We start from the raw sequence: 23,770 nt of genomic DNA on the forward strand, positions 1-23,770 counted from the left end.
CGAATTTTCGAACATCGTTTGAAGGTATGTTTTTTTCAAACAAACGGTAATCTTTTTTTAAACGAAAATTACACGTGACATGAAATAGAGATGCAATTTTAAGCTATTTGCAGAATGCATTTTCGCTAAACCGAAGAAATATTGGACAGGATATGGAGAAACCTGAAAAAAACTACACAGGCATCAAAGACAATATAGGGAAAACTGGAAGGGGTAGAATTTACTAGGAATATTATCACCAGATTGATGAAATACATAGGGAGGACAAAACACCTAATACCTCTACAACGGTTCCTGACATAATGAAAAAAGCCCCTTGCCAAAAATAAGAAGGACCCAGACGCCATCCCAGTGACTTCTCAGATGGGAGCCACTCCAATCAGAGTAACATGTGTATCACCCCCGTAGGTTGTTTCATCAATTTTTTTATTGATATAGTAAAATTAATTAAAGGCTTATAACATGTTTTCATTTTAAAATTAGCAAGGCTGGGAAGTCAAAGAGTTTAATGTTTTATCTACGAAGAAAGCTGACAAGTATCGAGGGAGCTCAAGTACAAGAAATTAACCTCTTACGAAATGCCATTGAAAGAAGTATAAGCATAACCTCTACATACATACACGTTGCCAGCCGCTTTGCTACGCCCGCTGAATGCGACTATCGTTACTAGTCATAAAGTCATAAAAAAAAAGAATTTAATTGAATAATTCTAAAAAGGACACCGTTAATTCAACCCAAAAATTAAAAACCACTAAATTTAACTGGTAAATAATGCTTTCATTGTTCCAACTTTGGGCAATAGATGTATATTGAGTTTGAGTAGCAGTCTGTTGCCCTGCTCGGTGTGATAATGGTAAAATAATCTTTGTAGAATCCGAATTAGACCGAACAAAATACTGATCCGAGATCCGGGAACTATGCGGATGCCGCTATTAAATTGTGCAATTTGTTTTTAATAACACCGTGCATAAATTATTCAAATTACTTAAGTTTATGTCAATGGGAGCAACACACGGATGTAAATTGAACCCTATTCCTTTCTAGCATTTCAGACACTCTACTAGACACTATTTTAATTGTTCTTACCTCGCTATTAGGTCTGCCACGTAAGATCCCAACGGTTTTAGGCTCGGGTAACTCTTCGAGGCCCACGCGTCCGGTATCTTTCCTACCATCAGCGCGTTGCACATCGCTTCCAACTCTGGCGACATCACTACCAAGCCTTTAACTGCCATGACCATTTCGCGCAACGTATTTTTTATAACTATTGTTAATCGGTTGAACCGTATCAACTCCTGAAGGAAATTGAAATTGTATAATCACGTCCCTTCGCTATACCATTATCCACCGACCTGTCTTAAGACGGTATTCATCGAGTTTTCGTAAATGACGGGATATTTTTTTCCAACGTCGTCGATGTCGAACTCGTTTGGAATTTTCATTAAAATATCGGTGGCCAAACCTATCACCACTTCTTGGCTCTCGCCGCCTGCACTTTCGCTGATTACTTGAGTTTGAGTCAATAAAACGCCATCAAGAAGCTTGAAAGTAAATAAAGGTCATATTGGTAGCACCAGCTTCAGTCAAGCGAGAGAAAAAAAGTCCTGTGCCTCCCATTTTATTATTCATTAAAGTCTATGTAAATATTAACAGAAAATTTGCACACAAAATTTCGCAGTAAAAGTGAGAAATATTTCCATTTTCACATTAAAACTCATACTTACTTTACGAGGGCTGTTTTTTGTATTTCGAGATTTTCTTAAACTAGTCCTGCCATCTGGCGACTAACGTTTTTATAGGGAAGTTTGACATTTTGAGATTAGGTTTACTCAGTTAGGTTTTAGCGAAAGAGTGTTGTTTGTGTTTTTGTGATGAATGAAAAAAAAGTGACGGTTAAACATGACGGGAGCATTTTCGTGCAATAATTTTTTACAACATGGACTAACTCAACAACAATGCATCGATGAACTTAATTCGACTTTTGGAGTTAAAGCGCCATCTAGGACTGTTTATCGCTGGTCGGTTGTGGTCGTAGTTTTCATAAGCATGAATTTCGTGATGGTCGTCCAAAGTCGGTGGTTGTCCAAGAAAACATTGATGATCGTCATTTGACTTACCATGAGATTGAGGTATCTCGAAATAAATGGTAGCCTGTTTTTTCTGAAAAATTGGCCACGTTGCAACTGTTCCTTTGGTGAAAGGTAAAACAGTCAATTCTGAATGGTACACAACCATTTGTGTGCCGAAAGTCTTCGAAGAAATTAGAAAAACCAACTGCCGAAGACGAATCACTCTCCACGATAACAATGCTAGCTTTCACCGATCAGTGCAAACAAAGAACTTTTTGAGCATTAAAAACCTTGATTTGATGGGTCATCCACCATATAGTCCTGATTTAACACCTAAGGACTAATTTTTGTTCCCATACATTAAGAATAAATTACGTGGGCAACGATTTTTGACACCAGAAGAAGCGGCTGATGCTTTTAAAAAGCCTGTTTTGGAGGTGCCCGACTCGATGTGGAAAAAGTGCTTTGATGATTGATTAGTGAATATTTTGAAAAACAATAAAATCATAAGAACAGACTATACTCACCAAAATTTAACGCACAGGAATATTTCTTTTTTGAAGTAGGTACCGGACTTTGTTTCTTGTTGCGGAATTGTCGGCGAAAAACCAATGTACGAAGTTTAAAATTCGAATACTCACTGCTTGAGTTTCCTGGTTGTCCTTGGTAATGTCCGCGTTTTCGTGCAACCCAAAAGCTTCCGGCTGAGGTGTGATCGGCATGCTTCTGATGTACGTCAGTATGTCGTCGTAAGAAGTGTCCACCGGGACGTAGTAAAGTCCACTGGGTGAAAAGGCGTAACTAAAATTACGCGTCCGATCTAGCATTCAGGTATTTACGGTAATTTTTTTGTCTTACAATGCCTTTTTCACCACGTCCGGCGTGTAAAATAGAGACAGTAACGAGTTTAGCAATCGCCTGTCCTTATCGTCGGTCACTCTGCCTCCGTAATTGCATTCCCCCGTTAAATATGTCAAAGCGTCATAGGGAACTTCCACGTAATCGTTTAAAAACATCTTGAATATATAGTGGTGTGTTATTAGTTCATCATAATTATTTTTTAATTTCTCATATACTTATAAAAAATAAAATTAATCTTAAAAAATGGAGAGAATAGAAATGTCACTAGCTATGGCAGAAATAATAGTGTCAAATCAGAGGATCGAAATTTGAGCTTTGAGGGCAGTTGAAAACCATTTCAACCAGCAGTGCTGAGGTGTATTTATTTCGCAATTTGTCGAAAACAGTTGGTAATTGTACAAACGAAAAATAACGGTTTGCTTGCCTAGAACGGAAATTGCTATAAGTTATATGAAAAAAAAGTTGTTTTATTTTAAAACGATATTCTGACAGGCAAGTCGAATGGACTGGGCCCGGATCTGTCTGCTTTCCAAGAAACATGGAAACGCGAGAACAATCGGACTATTACACCCAGAGCCGGTTCTCGAGATATCACTAGAATATTCGACGCCCAACGCGATCTATAAAACCAATCAATCACTGTTCCATAGAGGCAATTAATAAGTAAAACGAAGACATACAGGGCAAGAAATAAAAATGATGAAAATATATTTAAAAAAATGATCTTGTATAAATTATTAGTAGTGTGTAAATAGTTGACGACTTTAATTGTTATTTTCTATGAAATAAATTTCCATTAAGTTTTACGCAAAGTGACTTGTTTAAATGGACCGTTTGACGGACGATTTTAGTTGATTTAAATATGTAACATTATTGTTAATGTTATCGTTGTTATAAGTACATATTTTTTCATGTCCCGGTATCTTAGAACCAGCATGGGCTGTAAAAAAACAACAAAAACTCAACTTTAATACCCTAAGTCGTATTAATGAGAGATTGCACTAAGGCTGTTTTACTACTCAACATCATTTTTTTGTCTAAGGTAGGTTTTTAACACGTTCATTATCGAGCAGGAGCCAAAAACGTTGTAAGTTTATGCATTTTATGGTCAAACAGATAGAAACAATCCATATAATAACGATATAGTTCGAATTAATCCAGACCCCAAATTTTTGTTATAAGCATCATAAATGTTTGTTAAAATTCTGTATTATTTCACATGGCCGCATTATGACATGAACTATTTAAAAATGTATCAAACTTTTTATAATAAGCTTTTTCCCATACCAATTAACATAAAAAATATGCCCGCAACTATCTACATATGAAAGCAATTTGATTTGAAAAGGTTTTTCCTTCCTACTGTAAAAGTGGGTGTTAAGTAGGTGTAACCTTCTCCAAGTAACAGATTCAATCAATTATTCAAAAATCATAAAAAACAGATTTTTTTACAAATTGATAAGAGAAATGTACATTAGGCAAATAAGTTCGCAGACGTCTGATTCAGGTAAAAATAGCGCCCTCTTGTATTTCAGTAAGTTAAGACGTTTAGGACATACGCTCGTTTGAAGTTTTCTCTTAAAATGGGCTCAGAAATTACTTATTATTCACACCTGATAGTTTACTTTATGATAATATGATGAGTATACTTCGAACCTGAAAGCCGATTTCAAGAATGATCCGGCCTCACCTGCAATTGCATCACGCTTATCCTCAAATCCGATTCGTTAAACTCATACGGAATGTTCCACCCGAGAGGTCCATACTTTCGCCGTTCCTGAACTAGCGCGTGAAAAAAACATAAGGCGAACAACAGACGCTGAAAAGGTCTGACGTTGCTGCAAGAGGTGTAAAATTCTGTGTTGGATATAGGATCCGTCTGGTAGGACCTCAACAGATTCTGTCGCAAACCTTTAGGAGCTTCGTTTGTCATCTTCACACCTGAAATAACCTATATGCTATTATTTGCTAAAGTATTAGCGATTGGTAATTAGAGATGGTAATAGGTGCTAATAGGTTCTTAGCTAATGTGCGTTTGCTTTGTATGTCAGTGCCAGCAACAATGGGTTGTGTTGGCAACTCATCAAAAATGCTAGAGCACTATCACAAAGTGTTGGACTGTGTCAGCTGCTGCAAAGTTTGAAACGTTCTGATAAACTAGTCGCTATGAATCTCACGTATCAACAATCCTCTCTGGATCCAACGTTCTCAAAATAATTTAGATCGAAACGAGGCGTTAGACAACGCTGCGTGGTATCACCTTTTTAACATTCATGAACTGTTTATCATAATAATGATAAAAATATAACAAAATCTCCAACTTAAGAGAACGGTGAGTATTTATTTTATTTGTATGTTTTTAGGAACACATGATGATGAGTTGAAGTGCAATATAAAAAATTAAAATAATGATTAGGCAACTAAATAACTATAGGAAAACTAAAGTGAAGACCGAATATTTCAAATTAAGTGATAGGTATTAATCCAAAAGATTTGTGAGCACTTTTGATCAAAAATTGGTTCTTGGAGTTACTAGGTGAAATATAATTGATGCCCTTACAGTCCATGAAGGAACATGAAAGTTAATCGGGCTTAGCAACTCAAGGCAATCCAGTAATAAATTGAAAAGTTCATATAAAAACTGAAATGAAAGGTACCTCCTACGATTCAACAATGAGGTAACCTTAAACATTAGTAATAGATCACTCTGTGGCAGTCCCTTAGCAGGATAGAAACCATTTACATGAAAGTGAAGAAATGTCATGTTCAAATTTGGGGCTCCAAATGACAAAAGCAAAATTTATTCTATGTACGTTCGAGGTTACGATTTGATGGGGCATCGCCTAAAATGAGCTAAAATCTTACTTAACGTTACGTCGAAACATCAGACTGAGAACTAAATGAACCAGATGAAAAATCAAAAAGTCGCCATTGGAATTTGATAACTTTATTTGTCTTTTCATCTTAGTTTTTGATTCTTCCTAATTGACTGAAAGTTTAATTCCCTCATTGGATATATGTACCAAAACCACTTTAATAGTCTTACTTTGTACATATATATGATATATGTGATTATAAACTTCTAAAACTGTACTTACCATTTTGTAGAATGGCAACTGGAAATGATTTGCTGGGGTAGCTGGTCAACCATAGACGAAATTCGGGGTTAGTTGCCTCCGGAATGATTACTTCATCGCAAATTCTATCTAGTTCCTGCATCCAACTGGCTGCTAAATGGCAGTTTTGCAAAATGGCCCATTGGCCCGTCTCCAGACCAGTTTTGATCATGTTGGCTGCGATGGGTCCCTATTAGATATAATGTGATGTGTACGATACTTAACAAATTTATGTTATTTCAAAAAATTAGGGGTTTAACTATAGAGGTGTAATATTTTTGAATTTTTGAACTAAAACATACTGGCGTGAGCATAAATAAAAAAAAGTGACCTGTTAGGAAATGATTATGGGCTCAAAAGAAATTGCAGAAGCATTTTTAGGAAACAAATTTCGTTAAAATCTACGTAATTAATTTTGTCTCATTTTGTTGACACTCACTCCTATTTGAGAGATATCAGACATATATAATTATTTTAAAGTAACGCCCTGAATATTATTGCAGCTTCTGATTAGTGTTAACGTTTCTTGTCTTTTGCTGGATTCAACAGTAGAGTGTGTAGATACACTTCTTCGGAAGAATGTAAAATACAAAATTTGTTACATTAAATCAATTATTTATGATCAGATATCTCTCTTGATAAGCTCCACAGCTTGTGGAAGCGTCTTTGTAAAATTAGGAGTAGAGTAGTTAGAGTTGTCGATATTTTTTTAATAAACATGTTATAAACGGATTTTTCATTAAATTGAAAATTTTTATGCAAACTTTAAGAATGGAAAATTGCACATCGATATGTCTAGAATATTCTGGAAAATCCAAAAATGCAAAATCAACTTTATGATCTGACATCTCTCTTCAGTGTTCATGTCATTTAGCTCCGCCCGCCTTAAACAATATACAGTACAGTACAGAGTATATTGCGGCCAATTTTTAGTTAAGCTCTAAAGAAGCCCACAGAACATTTAATGAGATCTAGATAAGACTATCGGTCAGCGGTTCAATGCCGCAAGGTCATTGGCTAAAAACGAGATTTTAAATTTCGCGCATGCGTATGTTTTCAAATTTTTTTCATAGTTGCTTCATAATTTCCTTTATCATCAGCATATCCCTGACCTCTATCTCTAGTAGCTATATGCTAATTTCTCAGAACTTAAAATTATGTGACCTCTGTTGTCGATGTACCTGTCCTTGGCCTAGGGAGATGGTCATTAGACTCGTCTTGGCGATCCCCATATCGGTAGCGAATTTAATGAGTCCAGCCATGGGATCCGCACCAGGGGATAAAATAAAAATGAGAGGCGAACAACAATGACTGTCATTATATGAATCTTCTAGATTGAATTGAGGCGGTTCCAAATACGATGGTCCCATTTCTTCAACAATATACGCCTAGCAACCAATTGTATTACGCGAATAATTCATAAATACTATTAGAAATAATACCTGGACAGCATATACAAGTTTGTCGGGTCGAACGCATCGCAGAACCACCAGTTTCAGTAACCCTCGCAACTCGTGGAATGGTTTTGGATAAGGTACTTCCTCCGGACGCGATGCGTCGTAAAACTGCTTCCACGCTGTAGAATTTGTTTTCACCGAATCTTTTAAACCTCTCAAGCTGGGGGATAATATCAAGTTTTGAACTTATACCCCTTGCAATAGACAACATAAAAGGACATTCTAAATGTACATGCGGTTGGCATTTAAGTCGGCTTTTCACAGAAAGTAAGTAACAAATTCATGAATTTAAATATAATGGAATCGAATATAAGGTATTTTTGAGTTCGTTCTAGACATAATTCATATACTACGACTACTTAAGATGGCCTCATTCACTACAATCTCTCTACTTGTTCCTAGTTCTCAATATCCATCATTTTTAGGTATCTCTCTGATTTGTCTTTCTATCTTTGTCGGGTTTGTCCTGGGGGTCTTCTTGCGTTTGCTCTAACTACTGCCCCTGTCTGGCTCTTATTGTGCTTGTAATCCAGGGTTGGTTGGTCATCTCTCTGATCTTACCGGGTGTGTGTTTTATCCACCGGGTCCACAGATTCTTAAAACTTTGTTTTCAAAGGAGTTTTGAGCTCTCATTTTCAAGGTAGATTACGGAGTCATAGTAAATTGTTAAGAGCTGCTAGAGCTTTATTCAATATCTCCGACTGGAGAAGTTTGTGTATATTTTTGGAAGATTTCTTTATGGCGGTTTTTAATACAGGATGAAAAAAAATTAACATTAAAAATTTAAAGAAAAAAATCGTTTTTTTTTCAAATCGAAACACCTCACGTTTATAATTTTATCGTGTTTAATATTTAAGAACAGGATCAAAATGTTTTTCGTAAAATTAGGTAGAGGAAATCAATGTTTGACAGTTTTCTGCTTGGCCAATTTAAAAAAAATGACTTAGTGTATATCCAACGTAAAAAAAAATTGTCAAAATGGTAATAGTATATCAAGAAATTTATGTGTTCAACTTATAGGCTTAAAACCCGATAACTAGTTGCAGTTACCATCAGTTAATTGCTACAAAGAGATACAGGAAATCGTTCAAATAAAATAATTTAATTACATTGGTAATATTCTGGAATGAAAAACAATCCTTTTGTGTTACTAAATTTCGACTGGTAATTAGATACAAATTTATAAATTTTTGCATTTTTTGTTTAATACTGTTTTTTTGGTCTAAACGGATACTTTTAAGCAAAAATATTTTTTTAAAAATTTGTTCCATTCTAGGAAATTAGAAACAATTTGATAACTTTTGTTTTCATAACTTAATGGATATATGAATACATTGTATTACCACAGTAAATAATACTGTGTTCTGTTATTATTTTTTCTGCCATGTTTCGCCTTTATTTTCTTGTCTGACTTATAGCAATTTACACGGAAAAAACATTTTAAATTCCAAATACGATAAATTTATAAAAATTAGGTGTTTCTATTCGAAAATAAGTTTTTGATTATCCCGCTTTCATCTGTTCTTAAAATATCAACATAAACTACTAAAGTAGACCTCATCTGTGTGTAAATCCCAGAAGATTCTCAGAGAAATGCATAGATATATTAAGATCTGCAAACATCACATTTCGAGGCATTCAAAACGGCCTTAATATACAGGCTCTTATATTTAAATTTAAGTTATTAGTTCTCCACAAAAATGTATATAAAATAATATAATACATTGATAGTATATTATGCAACAAGCAGAGCGAGTGTTTAATAAACGAGTGACTTAAAAAGTTTACCGAACGTGTTGCGTACTATACTTTTTCTACGACCGTTAGTTTTTGGGTACATTTCCGCAAAACAACACGAATATATCCAGTGACATGATCGTCAGAAGTGACTCGGATCCGTGGGAAACGAAACTGACGTGGTAAAGTGACGCTACATCGGTATGTAATTAGGTATTTTACAGAGGGGAGTAGAAAAAAAGCATATGTGAATCCAAACATTTTTTTGCTCAATTTTTTTTTGACATCCATTGAAAGATATTATACCCAAAAATTTGAGACTTTTAAGTTTTCAATATGTTTGCTTGTGTGATTTTGTGATTTTTGTGATTTCCGCGTTTTGTTCCTAAATACTAAATAAATGGTTATTTAAAATAGATTTCAGTTTCGGTTACCACTGTATAGCACAAACTGAAAACTTAGACTTTTGCAAGCGTATAATGTGATTGTCTGAACCGAATTATGGAAAAAAGCGTTCTATCGTCACAAGTACGGCAATCAGATTATTCATAAATGTTTGTTTATGTTGATTGTCTGTTTCTAATTTTTTGGGTGCATTGTATTCTTTGGATATGTCTTCGGTGTCATCCCATGTTATGGGCGAACCGGTACTGTATCCGACAGTTTTACGACGTATATGCAAGTAATTGGCCCCAAGAGCAATGCTGTTAAATATTTGCTTACCAGAAGGCAAAAATCAATGTCGTTTCTCTATGACAGTCACTGCCGGTTTTGGTTACGTGTCTTTCAGAATATATTCGTCAAAACTGACATTCATTTGTTGTGAGTCTTTATAAACTTTTGCAAGATTCCGCTAAGATATAATCAGCCATCACAGCTGATACTATTGAAATGGTATAGCCTGAGTGTAAGACGAAACACGTAGTCTTGAAAAAGCGATTAGTGAAGTATCTTCAAAGCACAGGAAAAATTATGTCAACCACACAAGAAGCTTGGAAGACAAGAGGAGAGGGTGCGCCACTTGTAATTAGTACCGACGAAGACGACAACAATGACTATGGAGAATTTAGTTCTGATCCTGAAGATAGTAATGGACAGTAATTTTTTATTTTTGTTTAACGCGATCTCGCTTTGTTTTTCCTATTATATAAATACGCTCCATGCTTAAAAAGAACACATAACGGCGGGTATAGTGTGGTTCAAATTATACCATGACGTCCACTCCAAGAAATCAACTTCCTCGTTTTATTCCGTTGAGTAAGTCGTCCTAATAAATTGGTCAACATGAAAGTATTGTAATCGCCAAACAAATTACCGACAGTGGAAGTTAAAAAAAACTTTTTCAAATTTCAAATACTAATAGATGTCTCGCCCAAAGCATCACAACTTGGTTATTATTTGTTAGGAGTGAAGAAAGAAATACTCAAATAATAAAACAAAAAATAACACTCACCGGCAAAGTAATACAAAAACTTATAATAAAAAGAGTTCAATGGTTTTGTAATTATACAGGCCAATAATATCTGCAATAGTGGAAACCGGATCTACATCACTGTATACGTTTAGGTATAGTATGGGTCCGCATTTTGGAAAAAAGCAATTAAAAAAAGTGAATGCTGCGAAAGTTCTAGGCGAACGCGTGTTCACTTTTTACGAGATATGAATTAAATTGGGAAATTACCCGTTTAGTTGACTCGCCCTGACAATTTCCGACCAACTTTTATCAGACAACCAATCTGACGCCGGATTGGGAAATGGAGTATCCAATGCGACACCGCCGGTTATCAGAAAGTTCCACACGTCTTCATCAATTTCGCCCTAAAATTTGGTATGCTTTCGCAGTTCGCAGATACGCTTTACAATTTCCTTACGTTTGATCTCAAAATTCCGACGGTCAAGACGAAAGAAAATATTAACTTATCTTTTTCGAACAGCGACCTACAAACGTTCCTGTAAATGCTTTTGGTGAAGTAGCTGTTGAGGTATCCCAATCTTTCTTCCAGAACGTTCGATCTGGTACCGTGGCTGATTGCTTGGTTGTAGAGGTTAATAAACCACACCAATGAGTATTGATACATCGGATCGATATTCCCCAAATCGGATATGCAGAAGAAAAGTACCGACGAGTGTTTGGAAACAGGCACGTATTCATTCCTCGCGAGGTCGATTTCCTTCTCCGTTACGGCAGCTTGTTTCTGTTTTTCTTGAATCTCTTGCGACAACAATTTGCTCGACGACAAAATTTTAATGGCCGTCTCGTCCTCCAATATGTTACCTCTTGAAGTCGACAGCACCTCCAAAATCTTATCTTCGATCTCTTTGAGCATCTTTTTATTATTCGCCGTTTCGACGATCATCGCGTTTTTAATTTCTTCCAATTCGGGTCGTTCCCTGGCCACCACGATGCCCAATAGCTGATCTTCCAATCCGCCTGGCGTGATCATGAAATTCAGTAGACTCACTTTCACCGCCAACTCGGGCAAGTAATGAGGATTTCTTAGGCGGGTGGTTAAAAAGAATCGGAAATCAAACGAATACTCTAAGACGTGATCGGCTAGTTTCAGGTACCAAACGCCTTGTTGTTTGAACACGTTCCTCGCCAAAATTGGATCCAGCAGAGCGTCCAGTTCTTCCCCGATATTCTCTAACAATACCGGCGTGCCGAAGGTTATGGCGTTTTCCAAAACGCGGACATAATTCGCATCCGTCAGTTTAATTACTTGGAGCCTGTTGTTTTTTTCCATGTTCTTGATCCATTTGTTAGCTTGCCCTTATAGAGAAAGAAACATAGCGATTCACAAGAGTTATTGGACTTTGCTGTTTAGGAAGAGGTAAAGTACAGTCATAGCAGTTGTGCAGTTACGTCATAGCATGACGTCTTTATCGTCGAGTCAAGATCAAAATTTTTAAACTTATCGGATAATTAAATCGTTTTAAAATGACCCATCGATTTAGTAAAAAAAGCAAATCTTATTTCAAAACTTGTGGAATATTACACTCGAGAAACCAATGCGGGGAAACTGGTTTTACACTTAAACGCTTTCCACAATCTAATTATTTAAATTTCTGAAAATTATTCATTAAGCAGGTACTTACTATGTCTTATGGTAGCCTGTTGCGAATTGCTACATTAGCTGGTTACTTTCAAAAAATAAAAATAAAATCGAATTTTTCGAAAGTATAGTATATATGTACGATTGGCAACGAAACTTATGTCTCGGCCACGGCTGGTCCTAGGGGACCCCCAGTGGTACGGAAATGATAAGCGTCGAAAAAAAAATCTGTTCTCCGTTCTGTTTCTCTGTCGACGGGGCATTAAATCGCTATAACTATCTGACCGTTTGAGCTACGGCGTTCAGATTTGGCCCTTTTTAAACAGCCTACGAGACACATAAACCCATGAAAAATGGCCGACATCGCTATGAAATTTAAATCCATCGAATTGAAATTTGGCGTACGTATAGAGCTTATATTCTTTTTTTTTTTAATTAAAAATCCCGTTTGCAGGGATCCAAAAAAAAAACAATTCTCGAAACCTGTTTATGCAATCGAAAAAATTTATGAACGAGAAGACCCGTGACATCAAATTCTATAAATCCTTATTCTTCATAATTTTCAAAAATGTACAGGGTGCGGCCGGTATGTGCGAAAATCTGAAAATTGATGGCCCCTAATAATCGTAATTTCTATTACATGAGCATATAGCCCGTATAGACAGCTAAAACTTTTGTGACGCTTTTAGCATATTGTACAGGGTGCTATGAATATTAAAACATGTAATAGGTGTTTCAAATTTGCAGCTGCCGACTTCAGATTTGACAGAGCGGTAGAAGTCCCGACCCACACTTACATTCTGAAAGTTGGGCGCAATCAAACACCGTAAAGTATTTAAAAAAAAATATATATTTTTTTTTGGGTTATTTTGGTTTTTAAAAAAATATATTTTTTCTGAAAAACTGTTGGCTTGATCGGCAAAATTATTTTACCAGGGGACGCGGAAGAGATCCGATACTATAACTTCTACTTCAAGCATTTTTTCGATTATGTATAGGGTTTTTCAATTATAAACAAAAATCAAAAAGATCCTGAAAATTGGTCTTTTCCAGAGCACATTATTGCTTTAAATCAAAATTCGTAAAAAATATGGCCGTATTTACGATTTTTGTCTATAACGTACACTGCTCGAGATATTTGAAAAAATTCAAATGAAAATCGCTATTTCTCGCACTCAATCTAGATGTGATCACGTCATTTACGATTACGGCGTACTGCATAGGTTCACAACTTCTGTCAGTTATTCAATTATGTATAGGGTGTGTCGGTAATGGGCAAAAAATATAAAATATCCTGAAAATTGCTGTTTTCGTTAGTAAATTATTACCCGTAAACGAAAAACTATAAGACATTTGATAATTTGGTCCAAACAGTTTCGTAAATTGTGTCGTTAGATTTCAGGTTTCGTCTATTACACAGGGTGCGCAAGATATTTGAAAAAATATCAGTTGAAATAATTAATTTTGTATCTACCAAAGTGTGCCGTGACTTCGAAGTTCGGTGAGATGTGGAAGACACTTTATACCGGGTTCATGCACAATCAAATTACATCGATTTTGCGAACGTTCCATGGTGGTCCGCAGGAGCACGATAGAAAAACAATACGTCCCTCTAGGACAAGAAACCGAGAAGCGCCTTCTTTTTAAAATAAAAAGCTGCTTCGCGCTACGCGCTACGAACGAACACCGACATTTTTTCGAAAGCAATCTTGTTTCTTTTGGCATCAAAATCGACCATGAACATAAAATTAAAATTCAGACCCGTCATATTGCAGCACTCTGAATACCTTAAAGTTCACGAACATAACAGACGGACACGAATTTATGCTATGTACGCAGCAGGTATGAAAAAAAATTGAAAGTTTCCTTTTTTCCAAATGAATCAGTATAAATTGTGGTACTGCTTCTTTGTCAGTAAAGTCAAAAATCTATATAAGTGGATAGGAGAACATGTCACGGTAGAATTGCTGCGGAAAAATTTGGATATTTCACATATTTCACATAGTTCATTAATTGATGAATTAAAAACGTTGATCAGTCATATCTGATCGAACAATCTCATAAACGAGTGATATTTTTGCGGGAATACATGAAAAACCAGAATGATACCTTTTCATTCAATCCAGTATTTTTGAACGAGACTTGGATATTTAGTAGCGTCTAGAAAAAGCTGGCAAAACGATTCTCTACAAACAGTTTGGAAAAAATATGGTGAAGAAGTTCGTTATATAATTTAACATGCTGGCCATAAAAATGGCTGGTTCAGTCAACAGCTGTTGCCCAATCTTAGTGAACGTTAATTAATAGTAATGGACAATGCATTGTGTCACTGTGGACTTGCTGAGATAATACCTAATATTTCCCAAGAAAGAAAGAAAGACCAGCCATGGACCTTAGTGAAGCGACACTTACCAGAAAAACTATGTAGGTAGTTCCTAAATATTTTTCTTTGAATATGAAATTATTTCAAAATATAATCTTTGGGTCAGATTGTAAACGGTATTATAATGCAAAAATAGGTTTGATAAATTATCTAACATCTGATGCTCTACTGCGTTTGTGGAGTGAACTACTTGCTCAAGTAAAATAATAATAATAATACTTCTGATGGAGTATTCGTAACACTTTGTTTTAGGTTTCACCTGAAAATTGGAAGAACTATTGTAGGAACACAGGCCTCCTGATTAGTAAGGCTTGGAAAAGGGAAAAGTTGATCGATGCATCTAATATTCTCCCAGTTGTTATGGACATGCATGAATCAGACTCGGAGGAAGTAGGGTTTTCGTTGTTTTTGTTGTGGAAGAATGGGGAGTCTATAAAAAAAGCTCCCATATATTTGATACATTTTAATTTGCACATTCATATAAATAAGTAACTGAAAAATAATAATATGTACCTAAGTATGAATGAATGACCGTTTTATGACCGTATTTCTAGTAGGTGCTGCAATTGCAACAATGAATTGCAAAATAAAACTTTAATTTAGATTTTAGGATTGTATATTCGAACTTTAAACTAATAAATTAGTTAAAATCGGATCGCTTCTAAAAATGGTAGCTATAAGTGACGTAACTGCACAACTACTCTGACTGTAGTATAAAACTATTCTGGCACCCACCTTTGAAGACAAGTTTATGTGCTTAAAAATTCTTTAATACTATGATTTCTTTAAAATTCACCTAATAACCTTATCCGCAAAAAACCCCTACTGGCTACTGGCCACTGCTTTTTTATTGTTTTAATGGTTGAAGCCTATGACAGATTTATATAGAGTAATAAAATGGTAGTCTCCAATCCTTTTAAATACATATGTACGCAAACAACTAATTGAATTATTAAAAATGTATTTTAAGACAGGTCCAACTTGCAAACAACGCTGTGTCACGGTATAACTGGGTTGCCCCGATAGTTGACCTCTGTTTGTTTACTTTTTTAATTCAGAATAAGAAGAAAATGATTAGCCTTTTTTTAAGAGCTTCTACTTCAAACTTTTTAATCCTTTATTCTTTTTTGGGTCTATCAAACTCACGCGCATTAGTTTTACAACTTAACTTACCGATAAATGTTACTAGAACACTTGAACAACTATGTGGCAAGCACTTTATTAATTTTACTTATCGTGACTTGTCTTATTGCTGGAATCTTAACGATCACAATCTATAACTTAACTCAAAACGTGATTTTCTCACATCGACTTTTTAAGTGCCCAATCTGATCGTTCATAAGGCAAGGTAAGATTAATTTACTATTTTCGATAGGTGATGTTTACAATTAAATTCGAACAAAAAATGTTCAGATTTTCATAGTTACTTGATATATGACGGCTGTTTCGCCTTTATCAAATAGCTATTAGTATCAATAAGTAACTGTAAAAATTTTTTTTGTTCTAATTAAATTTTGTTAAATGGATTTTCATCAAGTAAAGGCCAACTCAGTTCAAAATGTTTGTGTGTGTTTGTGTTAAACAAGCCTGGCCTAAAATAGCAAATAATATGGAGCATCCTAATTAATAGACACTGAACGAATGAACGTCCTTATTAAATTTTAGTTATTGGATATTTGTCCTTAGTTTAGTAAATGTATTCTATATTTTTGTTAATGGTTTTTTTTTGTTCACTGTATGTTTGAGACCAATAAAATGTCTTTCTGTCTACCAATAACTGCACCTAAGAACATTTTTCATCTTGATGCGATGTGGAAAATATTTCCGAGAAACTTTTACAACAAAAAAACCAACTACTCGTTTTACGAATAGGAAGGTAAAAATTTGCAGTTTCAATCAAGAATATGATACTATTATGTTGTAGAGTACATTTTCAGAAAAGTAAAAATTTATTTTTGTTTCAAATTCTGTTAAATGTAAATATTTTATTTCCCTATTCCATCATAATAACAAATTTGGACGTAGTTGTTTTAACTTTATCTACTATGCTCTAGCCTTGTAAAGGGTAATCTTATATTTTATGTTACTCGTGTATTAACTATGTGTATCTGATATTAAAGGCATTTGCTATGTGGAAGATGATCCTATATAAACAATGGAATAATTTGGCATATAGATCTTACTTTTACTGGTAGTAAGTTTGTCTTTTGGGGACTCTCATGTTTTTTGGTAAAGCTCAAGTGCTCGAAATTTTGTTATCAAGTATTGTGAACGTCAAAAAAAAGTGGATAAACCGAGTTTAGTTTTTTTTCCAAGAAACTTCTACAGGCTACTGTAATACTTGATAAAAAACTTCTGGATTCCTCCTGCGTCGATTTTTGCTGAGTCGAACTTGCAGCAACTAACCAAGTTTAGGTTTTTCCTGTTACTGAGAGTGGTAGGTATCCGATGCAAAAAGTAACAGACGTAGCTCGATGATGCTCCCCAAACCCATATGATTTACATAGAATAAACAAATTATAGGATCTAGAACTGAGTTTTGAAGTACACCATATTGCACACGTTTTGTTCAGATTTCAATTACAAAGGAATATTAAAAGGGAAAACATTTCGCATGAATTAAAAGCAGTGATTAGCAATGAAGCTTTTTATGTCACATTTCAGTTCTTCCGCAATAAAATGGTAATTAATGGTTAGGTAGATAGCATGGTTTAATATGGCCATAAAAACAATTTCGTTTTGGTATGAATCTAACTAAATTAACCAAACCCGTATTTTTATTATTCACTAAAATTAAAATTGTATTTAAACTTCACCTACCTTGCGGATCGATCATCAAAGGGTATCTTCTAGCCGTAGTCGATATGATACCATTTTCGACGCTATAATTATCGACAGGCAACCCAGCAATATTCCATGAGCGGATAATTACTGGTTCGCCCATGGTGGTGGCCAGCGAAAAATTCACAGAACATGGGATTCCCAGAGCAATGGAATGGTCGTTCCACATTTTGATCAAGTGCCGTCTTGAATAGAATAGAATAGAATAAATCTATGGACTGTACAAGGTACGTTATAACAAGTGGAAAGAATATAAATGTAATACAAATTTATTAATATTCTTTGAGCCAGGGAAATACTGTGCCGCTCTAAACTTGGATGTATTTATAAATAGTAATAAGTAGTTGGGTATAATCTTTAAGTTTAAAAAAAATTATCTGTGAAACTCTGGTTGTGAGTTATCTAAATTGCTGTAATTTTGTCTATGGATCCTGCTTGGATGTTTGAACAAAAAATAAATTACAAAAAATATACAATTCCTGTATTCGATTTATTTATAACCTTAAACGAAGAGATCACGTAATACAAATACATTGGAAAAAATGACTTGAAGAAATTGCATTCATTTCCGTGGAACTAGTTTTAATTTTCAGTATGACTAAAAGCTGCTTCTTATGTACATCTATTAGACTGCTTAATAAATATTCTCAGATTAGCCAATCACAGCCTCTTTGTGATTTTAAATTTCATTTCATCAAACATTCATATCTTTGTATGTATATATTTTTGTAATATAAAATTGGTATACTAAATTAAGTTGTTTGTCTTGTTACATGCTCGGTTAAGTTAACAGCTCAGCTGATCTTCGAGGAACTTAAAATAAAGGCAGTTTTATTTAGCTATTTTAATTTACAGAGACCACTACAGAAATATTGAAATACTCAATGTAAAGAAAAAAAAAATCGGTCTATTTATTACTTTTTTTATCGGAAACAAAATTACTCTCCGGTATTTCTGAACTGAATAAAAACAATGAGCAAGCAGATAATCTCCTATTGCTCTTTTAAATTTTTTATTAAGGGGATGTTAATAGATGTGATAGATAGTCTATTAAAGAAAGTGTAAGTCAAAGAATTATGGTCCATAAAATTATAAGAGTGATTTTTATTTGTGTATAGTAAGTGTGTCCTTTTGTAATGAATTTTAATTAAGGGAAAATAAATAAAAATAAACTGCAAATATATAATCCTGTGTCTCAGAAAAAGGAGTCTACAATGGCCACGGTAATCTAACTATACCAATTTTTATAATGCTTCAATACAGGGTATTTGAAACATCTTTTGGGCCCCGCTTAAGGCTGCACGTCGTCGTAAATTTTTCGATTATGGATTGATTTTGTTTGTTTTTTTTTTTGTTATATAGATCTCTCAAAAACGCACTAAAATCTAATGTTTCGTTTTACATCAACCCGAAGTCATGGCCAACTGGGACTAATTTTTGATGTCAAACGTCGAGAAGGGCTTTTAGGATTTTTTTTACATATAAAGTGTCAACGAATTCTTATTTTGGACTACATAAAACCAACTCTACTAATTCATATGAAGTTTGAATTGTTTATGGCTCAATTTTGTTAATTTTTTTTTTTGATAGATTTGAAAGACAATAACAAGTTTCTTAAAATTAAATATAATTGGAGAGGATTAGATACGAACTAACTACAACGCTGAATTTTTTTAATTTATTAATTTTTTTAATTAAAAAAGATTGTTACTTTTAGTTACGAATCTGTAGTCATCTTCAATTTGAAAAAATCTTTAAATCTTTCTCGATTTTCCGCTTCAAAAACCTGCGTCGATTGGCTATGACTGTGGTCGATGCTATACGAAAAAAACGTTCCTTTTTTCTTTATTACGATCCATCCAAAAAAAAAAGAATTATCAAAATTATAAACATTCTACAGGAGTAATGCTTAAGCGAACTTCATGGAAATTAGTATAGTTAGGTTTTATGTAATCCTAAAAAAGAATTCGTTAAAGAAACCCATTAATAGTCCTTCTCGTTATTTGACATAAAAAATTAGTCCAGGTTAGCCATGATTTCCTGTTGATATAATGAGAAACATAAGCTCATTGTGTATTTTTGAGAAATGTATTCTACAAAAAAAAAGTTATCAAAATCAAACGGTAATCAAAAATTTTACAACGGTGTACAGCTGGGCGCAAAAGACATTTCAAACACCCTGTATTGAAACATTATAAAAATTGGTATAGGTGGGTTCTAAGTACTCCTGAATAAGAATCCTTGCAAATTTATTTTTAAAAAAATCCCTAATAGTACTTCCCTCTTTTCTCTCTTTTGTTAAACAGTCTTAGTTGGCCATTACTTTTAGTTGAAGCAATAAGTAAAACAATGTTTTAGTGCATCTTTCAGAGACCTATCCAATAAAAATTTTTTCTCAAAATCGAACTATTAACAAAAATTTTACAAAGATGTACAGTTCTATAGTTGGACACACTCTGTACTACAAACAATAGTGAACCCAAAACGGAATCTCGAGGTATGTATTTTAGTTCCCTAGTTGATGACTAAAACATGCACAGTTAAGACCGCGATCATTGGTTAATTCCTGTATTATGCTGGAAAGGAAATCCACCTGTAGTCGATGGTAAATGGGCCCAGATACGCTATAGTCCCGGCGGATAGTAGAACGTCACCAATTACGTTGCCGAGCTGTGCGTGTAATTCTTGTGCGGTTTCCTGCCATCGATCTTTCTCCCCGCCTAAACCGCCGATGAGTTTTTCCGCTCTGTTCAATTTCTGCGAGCATATGTGGATTTGATCTTCCAGGTCTTTTTTCTTTTTCGTTTCCGCCGCAAATTCGTCGTTGAGCGCCTGAAGTTTATCCGAAACCTAAAAAACGGGAGCGTAAACTCATTAACCGAGACGGGAATCTCCTAAACACGGCACCTCTTGTAGTTTCGCCCTTTTTTCGTTGAGCGTGTCCATTTGTATCGCTAGTTCAGCTTCGGCTTCTGCGAGGCGTGCTTTTTTAGGCGCCACGATTTTTATCACCCTGTCGTATACCTCCATGGCTCTCACCCATTTGCACAAACCTTCGCAAGCGGTCGACACGGTTTTGACGCGTTCTGGATTAAATTCGCGATCCGGCATGTACCTGAACATATTTTACATTGTCATTCCTTTGAGATGTTGTCGCCTAATAGGTTACCGTTCTCTTATTTTTTTCATAACTGCCGGTGGTATGTTGTCCTTGTCGTAATTCTTCAGGTGTTCCAGAAATTTCATGTCGCCCAGAAGCTTCACCGATGGACCCCAGTAATCTTCAATCACCCTTCCCGTCGTTAGGTCTGGCCTACGCTCCGGCTTCACTTGGCGCATGACACAAATCTTTACGGGAAGTAAATTTATAACCGAACTGATAAAGTAGACTTACCGCTTCCATAACGAGTTTGACTCCAGACGGGGGATTCTTCATGGATTTGACCAGCGTGATGTCGCTCGGTTTTAACGTATCCAACGCTTGTATGGCCGCTTCCAAAGCCGGAATCGCCTCTGATAAATCCGATTCGCAGTCATCCTTAATCGCCTGGGCAGCGGCTGCTGCTTCGTTCGCTAAGGCTTCGTCGGCAGCTACAACCTGTCCAATTGTTCCATTAAGAATTCCAATAACAGAACATGTGCAAAATAATTTATTACCCAAACAATACATTTAAACTTGTCAATATGGGTTAGCGAGAAGGAAACAAACAACGTATATCATAGTTTCCGCACACACAAACAATCTAAAATTTAAAAAAAAAAACAAAAAAATCTTTAAGGTTATAAAAAAATTCTTCTAATAAAATATTTTTAATAATTTTTTAAATTCAATCCCGAAAAAGTTGGGGGTATTTTATTATACAATTTAATAACAATAAAGTTTTTAGTAGTTTTAGTATTTTCATTTTTTTAAACATTGGCTTAGAGTGATCCTTACTTTTTTTAAATTTCATAAATTCTATCTGTCTCTGAAGAGTTTCCCCACAACAATATATCACGTCAATGAAGTAACTAAATTAAAACGTTAGAGCCGTCTCAAAAATTGTGTTATATAAGTTTTCGAATCTGAAATTTAACTTTGTTTAATCTATAAGTACAGAGTATCCCATGTTGGACACTTTTACGGGGTGTCTCTTAGTATCTTTTGGAACCACCCCCGTATCTTCGTTGTCTTATAAGCTATTGAAAAGTGTAAAAACGTTCATATAGGATTTTTTCCGTAGAAACCAGTGGCGTAGTTTGTAGTGCTCTAACCATTTTTTAGTTATGAAGCAATCATATATTTTTTAAATCGAACACCCTATATATTATTTTTTACATTAATTAATCATTCAAGCTTTTCCAAAATGCATATCAGTATAGAGCTGTTTCGAAAATTAAGCTCAAAATTAATTTTTCATTTTTTACTTTATTTGTAGCAGTAGGGCATGGTAAACCAACTAAATCAACTAAAAATAAGATACATCTAAGCAGTTATTTTTACTTAATTTCGAAAGAACAGGAGAGATATTTTTGAAAAAATTAATATCTTATTCATGTGATAAATATTATGTTACTATAATGTTAAATAGATAGTTGGCTATGACTTATTTATTAAAAACAAAAAACAGACTGTCAGTTTTTAATTATATTTTTATTACCTATGCATTTCTTCTGGCAGTGTTTTTTTAATTTTAATTATTTTTGTATAATAATGGCAAAAGACGTCCAGAGAGTTTCGGAATTATATTACCTCAGGTAATTGTAAATGGATATAATCAGTATAATTTTTATACTGATGTGTTTTTTTTTTTATATTTTATATCTAGAGAGATGACAACCATTTTCAGATGTATTTGCTCGTCTGAAAATAAATCTAGGTAGGCACGGATCCTTTATTCAACAACGTAATAAAAATTATTTGAAGAAGAATAGGAAGCAAAGAGAAACAAAGCAACCAAAATTGACTGCCCAAAGAATTTAAAAATACAAATACTATTCAGTTTTGCCACTGGTATTTGCAATAAATACGAATCAACGATTCGTATAGTGCGACGAATGTTATTTTTCAAGTTCAAGAAATTTTTAATGGCCATATATGTAATGTATATAAAATTTCGTCATCATTATATTTTATTAGGGATAATAAATTGTTTCCCAACATTACCTCCTTCTGCTTTTCCACAATAACGGTGTCCTGTTCGATTTTAATCATAAGTTTTTCGGTCTTTTCCGACGCGACGATCAGTTTCGGTTGCAGGTCGTGCAATTCGTCCTGCATGACACCCACTTGGCCGGCAGCGAATCCCAGCTTTTCCAATCCCGTCTCGTATCGGTTGGTCAGCAATTTAATTTGCTCCACTTTCTTCGCGTGCAACGCGATAAACGTCTGAATGAGTTCAATGTATGACGTGGGCGTGATATAAGTCCGCCGTTTCTGTTCCCTGTAGAATCTGGACGACAGTTCTTGAACTGTCACGTGAAATTCTTTACACATCGTCACGCATTTGGCTATCATATCGCTCTGGATGTGGGCTCGGGACAAAAACATATCGCCGACCCTTTCTAGGGCATCGTCCGGCCAACTTTGGAACCAATCGATGGTGCAACAGTTGATTAGCGAAGGGAACATTCGACATCTTACACGGAACGAGTCTCCTATGGGCGACATGCAGAGTGCTACGTGCAAATTGCTACGCACACGTTCGATAAAGAAGTTGTACAATGCCAAAGGTGTCGGTTCGATTTTTTTGCCCTACAAATATCTACCATCAATAACGAAATTGTAGGATGAGGTGGCGCGCTTTACGGATTCTTTCGCCACAGACTGCATCTTTTCCAAAATTTCTGCCTTCTCATCTGCGGCGTATAGGTTGGCTACGTCGGCAGTATTTAAAACGGTACTAATGTCTTCGATGAACATTTCGTCGGCTACTTGAGTGTCGCCGAACAAAAATACTATAGGTTTGCCTTCGCAACCAGCTTTTAACAGAAGTTTTTTCAAGTCTTCCCGCCAGTCGGGTATGCCGTAGTTTCTCGACAATTCAATCTAGGAAAGTACAAAAAACACTTTAACTATTAATAAAATAAAACAATTCAAACGATTTACAGATACTGCTGAATATAGCGAATATATGGAGTTGACAGTTATAAATACTTAGGCACCAGAACAACGTTTATGAAAATGAAAAGACTATTTTGTTGTAGCGACCTCAGCTCGGATTTAAAAATGAGGCTGGTGAGATGCTATGTGTTCTCGGTGCTGTATTATATC

The 23,770-nt window shown here is 35.0% G+C and overlaps 1 protein-coding gene across 1 annotated transcript in view; it reads right to left on the bottom strand.

The window, feature by feature from the left end:
• The window catches only part of LOC132699678 (dynein axonemal heavy chain 3), a 54,684-nt gene that overhangs the window by 1,196 nt on the left and 29,718 nt on the right, over positions 1-23,770 (bottom strand). The window contains exons 34-50 of the mRNA XM_060666526.1: positions 23,306-23,545; positions 22,664-23,251; positions 20,912-21,115; positions 20,687-20,865; positions 20,425-20,632; positions 20,111-20,367; positions 17,497-17,702; positions 11,112-12,010; positions 10,922-11,058; positions 7,489-7,663; positions 7,228-7,434; positions 6,029-6,236; positions 4,621-4,871; positions 2,928-3,085; positions 2,711-2,870; positions 1,353-1,541; positions 1,087-1,295 (exon numbers count right to left, since the gene is read on the bottom strand). Coding sequence (XP_060522509.1) covers positions 1,087-1,295; positions 1,353-1,541; positions 2,711-2,870; positions 2,928-3,085; positions 4,621-4,871; positions 6,029-6,236; positions 7,228-7,434; positions 7,489-7,663; positions 10,922-11,058; positions 11,112-12,010; positions 17,497-17,702; positions 20,111-20,367; positions 20,425-20,632; positions 20,687-20,865; positions 20,912-21,115; positions 22,664-23,251; positions 23,306-23,545 — 4,475 coding nt within the window. The remainder of the gene's footprint in view (positions 1-1,086; positions 1,296-1,352; positions 1,542-2,710; positions 2,871-2,927; positions 3,086-4,620; positions 4,872-6,028; positions 6,237-7,227; positions 7,435-7,488; positions 7,664-10,921; positions 11,059-11,111; positions 12,011-17,496; positions 17,703-20,110; positions 20,368-20,424; positions 20,633-20,686; positions 20,866-20,911; positions 21,116-22,663; positions 23,252-23,305; positions 23,546-23,770) is intronic.

The sequence above is a fragment of the Cylas formicarius genome, unplaced genomic scaffold, assembly GCF_029955315.1.
Source record: "Cylas formicarius isolate icCylForm1 unplaced genomic scaffold, icCylForm1.1 PGA_scaffold_3__17_contigs__length_32017465, whole genome shotgun sequence".
NCBI classification, from domain to species: domain Eukaryota; kingdom Metazoa; phylum Arthropoda; class Insecta; order Coleoptera; family Brentidae; genus Cylas; species Cylas formicarius.